The sequence below is a fragment of the Akebia trifoliata genome, chromosome 8, assembly GCF_017979445.1.
Source record: "Akebia trifoliata isolate Shusen 1 chromosome 8, ASM1797944v1, whole genome shotgun sequence".
In the NCBI taxonomy this organism is placed as follows: domain Eukaryota; kingdom Viridiplantae; phylum Streptophyta; class Magnoliopsida; order Ranunculales; family Lardizabalaceae; genus Akebia; species Akebia trifoliata.
In genome coordinates this window covers 9,174,627-9,182,719 of record NC_141382.1, presented here as the reverse complement: position 1 = coordinate 9,182,719, position 8,093 = coordinate 9,174,627, and the positions used below count along the sequence as shown (strand labels likewise).

The 8,093-nt window shown below is 39.6% G+C and overlaps 1 protein-coding gene across 1 annotated transcript; it reads right to left on the bottom strand.

The window, feature by feature from the left end:
- Window positions 1-1,159: 1,159 nt before the first annotated feature.
- LOC147395956 (Tudor/PWWP/MBT superfamily protein) lies at window positions 1,160-7,562 on the bottom strand. The gene is made up of 2 exons (XM_086449956.1): window positions 5,584-7,562; window positions 1,160-4,071 (listed from the first exon to the last, which is right to left on the bottom strand). The coding sequence occupies exons 1-2, from the start codon at window positions 7,322-7,324 to the stop codon at window positions 1,514-1,516; spliced, it is 4,299 nt and encodes a 1,432-aa protein (XP_086306082.1). The 5' UTR covers window positions 7,325-7,562; the 3' UTR covers window positions 1,160-1,513.
- Between the last annotated feature and the right edge of the window lie 531 nt (window positions 7,563-8,093).

Below are 8,093 nucleotides of genomic sequence, written 5' to 3'. Positions count from 1 at the left end.
TTAAATTATAGCTCAAAGTGACCCACTTGATCATACAAATCTATAAATTTTCGTTGATTTTTCCAACAAATACATCACAATATAACCTAATACTCTGACATAGATATTCCTTTCACTTTTTTAAAATCTATAGTTTGAATACTTTTAATTAAAATTATAATCGTCTCTCTCGTCAAAATTTCCTAAATCATCTCAATCAATTTTTCCTTAATTTATCATTTACTAGAAATAATCTTACATTTTCCTTAAACAATATAACCAAATTGTCTTGGTATTAGCTCAATTGAACACCATTTTCTTTTATTTGTTTTTTCAACTTGTTGCTTTAATCATCCACAAGTGCAACAAAAAGATGTAGAATCATCAAATAGTGGGTCAACATAATTTTTTACTTTTAGTGATTGGATCGTCCAACAATCAGGTTTTTTCCACACTAGTTGACTTCACCAAGTATGAAGGATCAAGACTGAGATTTTTGGGAGAAAAGAAAATAAAACAAGAGCCTTTGGCATGAGGTTGAAGACAAGGGTATAGGGTATTTCAATCAGTTTCTTTCTCTCTCTCTCTCTCTCATAAAAGATCTTAGTCAAGGGGTACGTCACCAGTTTGAAAGCAGGGGCATGTCATCTTCACTAAAACTTAGCAGGTTATCTCTAAATTACCCTCAAGAAAATTATCACCATGGATTTTATATAATTTAAGTTTTAAAGGGTCATGTTGACTTATAGAGATTACTCTCACAAAAAATCAGTTCATTCCTCTCTAACCCATGTAAGACAAAGCATAGAGAGCCGAAGACTTCCCATAATTTTTAAGTCGTCACATATCAACTAATTGAGTTGGCAATTTAAATAAATTATCTTGATAAATGGCTAATCGATAAGCATCATGAAATTTTATGGCCCACCACATTACCAAAGTACACACTAAAATTTAACAAGATTTATAATTTTAAATTATAAAGGGTTTGGAAACCTAATCTTTTAACCCGTAGTGCAAGACTAGATGAAAAGGTGTTAAAATCCACGGTTGGAAATCTATGGACGACTGTTCAGAGATCAGTGTGCCCACTTTTGTCATGATAGCAACAACAAGAAACCCACTTAACGAGGCTGAACCTTTTCAGAAATAACCCACCCAAGCAGATTAAAGCTTCCCATGGGGTTGAAAAGCATTTAATTTCCAGCAAAACAAAATAAAATTAAAGTTCCAAGATTTAACACACTACTAGAACAGAATTTTGTGAGGTCTGGGTATGCATGCACAGGGTCCACCCAGACGAACCCACGCCAAAAAAAAAAAAAAAGAACAAAAAAGATCGAATTCTAAACATTAAAACCCACACATTCTATAATGATTCTGATTTTTTTAGTTACATTTTTTCCCATTTGAAATGATCTTCATGACTCAACATCTCTTCATGTTTTGCAATCGCTTTACTTTGAGCTTCATCACGACAGCCTAAAAATGGCCCATTGCGGCGGCACGCTTCCCATTATAACCATCAGATTCATCACAGAGGATGGTAAGGTATATAGCCCAACGTGCACTTGACATCACTTACTATGTCATTGCACCTCATCAGAAGGTTTAGCATCTGATGAGAGATGTCTATGCCATTGGTATTGGTATTGGTATTGGTGTTGGTGTTGGCTGTGTTGTAGTAGTTATTGTTGTTTCTTGGCTCTACCACTACTTCACTATAATGTGCAATGGGGGCTTTAGTAAAATGACCAACTCCACGACTTTCATGCAAATCGGGAACTCGAGGGGGTAGAGGAAGAAGAGGAGGCAGTTGTTGAGGAGGAATAACCTTTTGAAAGTTCTTACTATTAACACCCATTCCAATGGAAGAAGATGATGAACCACCATCAGCACTAAAACCATTGTTGTTGTTGTCTTTGCTACTATTACTACTACCACTAACCATCATCGACTGCTCTCCCCTAATACTTTCGTCCGAACCCAACATGAACTTTACACGTGGGCTCTCTCTTGTGACACCCATAGAGGGCCCCGCCTCATCACCAGATGGCTTCTTCAGAATTGACTTCAGCTGGCCACTTGAATGTTGAGGCCGTTGAATAGGTGCCATTGGCCTCGGCTCACCTATGGAATCATTACCACCTCCAGGTCTGAACTGTGGGACCACTTCATCAGAAGCATCATCCACTCGATTAGAAGATTCAGGTACTTCGGGGGCTGGAGCTCCTACATCTTTTAGGTGGAAGTTCACCTGCATTTGGGCATAGATGGCTTTGTTTCGGAGTGCATCGTATGCCAACTGAGCATCAGACTTGTGCTTGAACAGGACCCGGCATGACGAGGATTTCCAGAACACTCGCGTGGCAGAGTGATCCAGTGGTCCAAAGCGCCCAAACCTTGCCTTCAGCTCCGGAATTGATGGAAGAGTGGTTCGAGGAGGGAACTTCATCACCAGAAACATGGGTTCCAACACCCTTGCAGGTGGCAGTCCTGGCTTCTTCACCGAAACAGTCTTGACGGTCTTAGCTGGAATAGTTGAGCCAATTTCTTTATGATCTCTCTGCATCTCTGGAATTTTACCAGCCTTCTTTTCTGCAGTCATCAACTTCAAATCACTCTGTCTCTTAAGCTTCTTGGCAGTCTTCTCCTCCTGTCGATCAGACGGGCCACGTTTCCGACCAGATTTTGTGGGATCCTCGGGCCTCGTCAAGTGCTTTGGCCGTTTTGAAGGCAGGTCTCTCACATCCTCACCATAAGGAATGTCAGAAGACCTAATAGGAGATTTTTCAGTAGAAAATTCTGTAGTTTCAGCTTCACTTGGAGGAGAAAGAACCAAGCTCTTCTGATAAACAAGTGACCGAAAATTGAGGAAAACCTGCCGTACAATTGAAGGGCTGTTTCGTTCGAGACCATGAAATGGATCAAGAGCAAGAGCCAATAGGTCGTCCAATACTTGAGGAAGATCGACCTCAATATTTTCAAGGTCAACTTTTGGCTGCGACACTGAAGGCTCAGATGGGAGCTTTGTACCACCAGCCCCACTGTCTTTCCTCTGTGTATCCACCTGTGTATTCTCTCTGGAGGCCAAACCGATCCCACTGGATTTACTGGCCGACTTTCTTACGGATTCTCCATCTTTTGCAGTTTTAAGACGCTTCTGCAGATGCTCCGGGTAGGTTTCCAAGGATGTTTTTTCCTTCTTTTTCTTCTTTTTCTCCCCCACCATAGATTTATCATGATTCAAGTCAGCTCCGGGGCGTTTAAGAACTTTAACTTTTTTTACCACCCCATCACCACCAGTGCCAACAACCCTACCAGGAAGCTTGGCATCAGCAGGTAATAGATTAGTACCCATAGACTCCGAAGCATTCCTGCTACCACCACCATCCCATACTTGATCTGAACCACTGTGATCTTCAATTGGCGTTGACAATCTCGGCTTGGGCTGCTCAAGACCCTCAATTGTGCTGGATAATTTTGCACTCCCCTCCCATTTTGACTCGACCATAGCTTTGCTCTCCTGCCTATCTTGTACGCCAGGGGTTTCTGGTTTTCTGGGTAGAGAGGATCCATCGAGGCCTGTGCTTATGGGACCCATGGCACTACCTGCATTCATGCTTCCATTCATCTCGTGCAAGGCACTCTCTTTATCACCAGGATATCTAGCTAATGAATCAACTGGAGACATGTTGACCTGTGTCTCAACCAAGTTAAATTTGGCAGCAACCAATTTCTTGTCCAAGGATTCAGCTCTAGGCCCAGTTCCCCCTTGAATCAAAACTGCTGCGCGCCCACTAATGGTTCCCATTCCATCCTGTTTTACTGGAACTTGAGACTTCATTGAGACAGCTGGAGTTCTCTTTTGGAGTACATAATCCCCAGGTATCGTTGCTGCAGATCCCTCCTTATAAGATGACGAGGAAACAAAGCCTGGGCCAACATGATGGGATCTAGGCTCAAATGGTTCATCTCTCCGTTTTAATAGATACTTGTCCTTCTTCGATTGGTCCTTCACTTTCGTAGGCTTTGCGGAGTTCTTCTTTTCACCTAGTGCTTCGGCAATCACTAGAGGACCACTCAAAGGAGCTGAAGGAAACAGTAACAAATACACCAATTGAGGGAGAGAGAGAGAGAGAGCTTATTAAAAACAAAATGTCCTTCAATTTATTTTTATTTTTTTGTTAAAAAATAATAAATAAAAGGCTAATAAACACTGCATGGGATTACATGTATGCTATCAGATAAAACATGTACTAAAGCTGCTCTAAACACAAATGATCAACAATCCAAGAATGAGGCTCAGCAAAAATAGGAATAGCAGAAAATTGAGGGATGACCAGAACAAATCAGAAGAAAGTACTCCAAATGAACATTGTTTGGAACTGTTGATCATAGTGAGAGCTGAAAACAATTTGATAAAAAGAGGGGGTATGTACAATGTTAAGAGCCCTAAACGAAGCCACCTCAATAAAATTCTGAAATGTGAACAAATTTGATCGAGACAGAAATCAGACAAACCTAATCTAAAAGTTTCTCACAGAATAATTCTTCCCTTGGGGAGCTAATAGAGTGTAACAAATAACTAAATGAGAAGGAACTCATCATTTGTGCAATGCAAATATTGGATTATGTAACAAATAGCCAAAATAGATTACTAATTGGATAACTTGATCATCAATTACAATGAAAATATTTTTTTGTTAAATAAACAGAAAATTAGATTCACATAAAAGCAAATCCCATTGTAATTTTTTTTTCTTTGAATAGTGAGAAGAAACCCATAAACAACCAAATGAAAAAAAGAGACCAACACATAGAAAGAGAAACTGGGGTAAAAGAAAAAAAAACAGCAAGGAAAGAGACAACAGAAATGGATAATCATTTGCGTTGCAAACTTGAGCATACATAGTCCCTCTCCAAAAAACAGAAAAAGAATAATGATCGATAGAGATTGTTTCTTTATTGCACATAGTGCCTCTCCAAAACACAAAAAAGAGAGGGGAGAAGAAAAGAAACTAATGGAAAATACAGAGAAGATTGTTTCAGTGTCTCAAAGAGACAATCTCCATCATGGAAACAAAAAAGTAGAGAAAGAAGTGTTGTCTCTATGATTCTATAGTGCACAGAGTCCCTTTCTATAGCTAGAAGACAGAGGATTGTTTCCGTTTTGCACACTCTGTTCCTCAAGAATGTTGCCTTAGCTAGAGATTCCAAACTTGATTGCTAGGATTCTGAAAAGTGAATGAAGAAGAAAACTAAGTAGATAAATAATTCATCAGAGGTATATAATTGTATGTAGAATATTACTATATTAAATTGCTTCTAGGCTGAAGCTTTTTAAGTTTAAATCATGGGCGCCTAAGTGACTTCAAGCTGGCCTAGGCAATATGGGTCTTGGCTAGGTGTGTCAATCACTAGGTGAAGCTTTAACTATGCTGGAGCATGATAGGAAGTACCAATGAATTAAATGTACATAATATATGAATGCAAAACGATCAAATACAAACCACCATTCCTCATTTGCCACAAATCTAAGTAACATTATACTAAACCAAAAAAAAAAAAAAAAACTGAAAATTTAGCGTTAGTAACTTATACCTCGAGGTGGCACTCTAGCAGGCTGATCCACCACCCCCATAGAATCACGACTAGGGCGTACTGGCTGCATACCAAACGCCTGAGCGTAGGTCTCATCAAACTCCTCAAAAGTTGCCTTTCGATAAGCAAGAATCATCGACACATTCTTGATCCAATCAAGACTCCTTTGTTCATTACTCATAGGCGTGAGTGCCAACTGTTGTACAAAAGAAAGTGCCTCAGTGGGCTGAAAGCAATCTCTTGCCTTCTTAATTTGCTTCACCGAATAAACTTCTCCAGGCTCATAACCACCAACATCAACAGAAAAGTACCCGGGAACATTCATGGACCGAAAATTGAAGGGGTTCCGACATCGGCAAGCCAAACCAAGAGCAGCTCTCCTACGAGCCTCATCAACAGCCTCTTCCACGGCCTTCATGAAATTCCGAGAGTTCGTCTGCCGTGATTTCTCGGCGTAGTTAGGCTCAAATGGGATAAGTTCGGCTAAATCAAACCATCCATAACTACTGTCACCAAAGAAGGCAACTAACATATGACCCTCTCGCTTTGTCCGTCGCACAGAAGGAGCCGCGAAAGCTTCATGGAATATGTGTCCTGGCCACCATGGATGAGATTTGACTTTTCCCCATACCATGTCCCCTGGTTCAAATCCGTACGTCAAGGCCTTCTCTGCCTCTGATCCAAACCCCTCCAATAATGCAGTACTAGAGCCTCCATCAACCAAAGAATACGGAGAATCGAAGCTAAAAACACTTGGTTCCTCCGTCACCTCTGCATCTACTTTTATTTTTCCGGAAGAAGCCCTAGATCCAGACCCTTCATCCGTTGTACTTTTAAATTGCTCCACCGCAGACTCTCCAACAGAAATACCATTGTTCCTCCCTACCTCCACAGATTTAACGTCAGAAACCTTAACTTCCGCATCTTCTTTTGGATTTTCAGAAGAAACCCTAGCTCCTTCTTCTGTTCTTGTCATCAATTGCCCCATTTTTGTGTCTCCAACAGCTAAACCATCGTTCCTCCCTATTTCCGAAACCTTAACTTCAGAAACCCTAAATTTTGAATCTTCTTTTGTTTCTCCAGAAGAAACCATAACCCCTTCTTCTGTTCTTGTCATCAATTGCTCCATTGCAGTGTCTCCAACAGAAAAATCATCCTTCCTCCCTACTTCCAAGGCCTTAACTTCAGACAACCTAACTTCTTCATCTTCTTTTGTTTCTCCGGAAGAAACCCTAACCCCTTCTTCTGTTCTTGTCATCAACGGCTCCACTTCAGTGTCTCCAACAACAAAACCATCGTTCCTTCCGACCTCCACAGCATCAACTTCGGAAACCCTAACTTGCATTTCACTATCTATTTCTTTCAAATCGACTTCCAATGAAACCCTAGCTTCCTCAGACCCATTTTTCCCTAATTCTTCAAAACCAACGGAACTATCCTTCCCACCACTCGACTGCAACTCATCCGAAATCCCATTTTCTGCTTCGATCTCCGATTCTCCCAAAACAACCTCCGAAGAAACCCTAACTTCCTCGGATCCCATTATCTTCGTCTCTTCTTCTCTCAAATCAACACTACCATATAAAAAACCCTCATTCGAACCATCAACACGAGGATCCCTAACTACATCTCCAGAAACCCTAGTTTTTTCAGACGATTCAACCCCTAAGATGGATGGATCATCAATAACATCAGATTGTTGTCTCTCTAACTCACTCTCGTTGTTCGTCTCGGATGTCATGGCGACATCGCAAGATGAATCAAAATATCGTAAATCGAAGCTTCTGTAGCTTCGATTAAGAAGAAGACGAAACCCTAGATGTTCGAAAGAAGAAACCGTACCTCTTATGGTTAACCAGCGAAGAAAATTTTACCATAAAAGCTGCGCATTTGGCCTGGAAACCTGAAAGCGTTATCCACTATGATGATTTCAACCAGAGAGAGAGAGGGCTCGTTTAGTATTTCTAGGGTTTACGAATGTAAAAAATGAGAAAAAATCGTCGGTTATAATCGCACCACCAATCAGAATCCAGATGTCTGTATTGTTTGAGAGGAAAAATAAATTTCCAGAAAGGAAAATAATTTGTCTTTAAAAAATATTTTCATATAATTAATTGTTATTAAAAAAATAAAAAATAAAAATTTTGATTAGTCGGCTTCGAGTTTAGCATGATGACCTAATAATTATTTATGGATTTGATTCTGACTAGACATTTTAGGATCCAATAGTGATTCTGTTAGACACATAAGATATGAAGTAGTCTAATGATATATTAATTAATGAAGTAGTTTGAATTAAATATACTTTAATAAAAGCTAGAACGTACTTCTCTTTAGACAAATGTTTATATTTTCTATTCCTTCTTAATATCAACAATATACAAAGTTATCTCAGATTCTAATTTTCTGGGAAATTTTTTTTTAAAAACTTTGATTTGTTTAGTATATTCATTGTTGGTTTCAAATATCAAGTGAGAATAACAACAAAAAAATCATTATATTATGGGTCA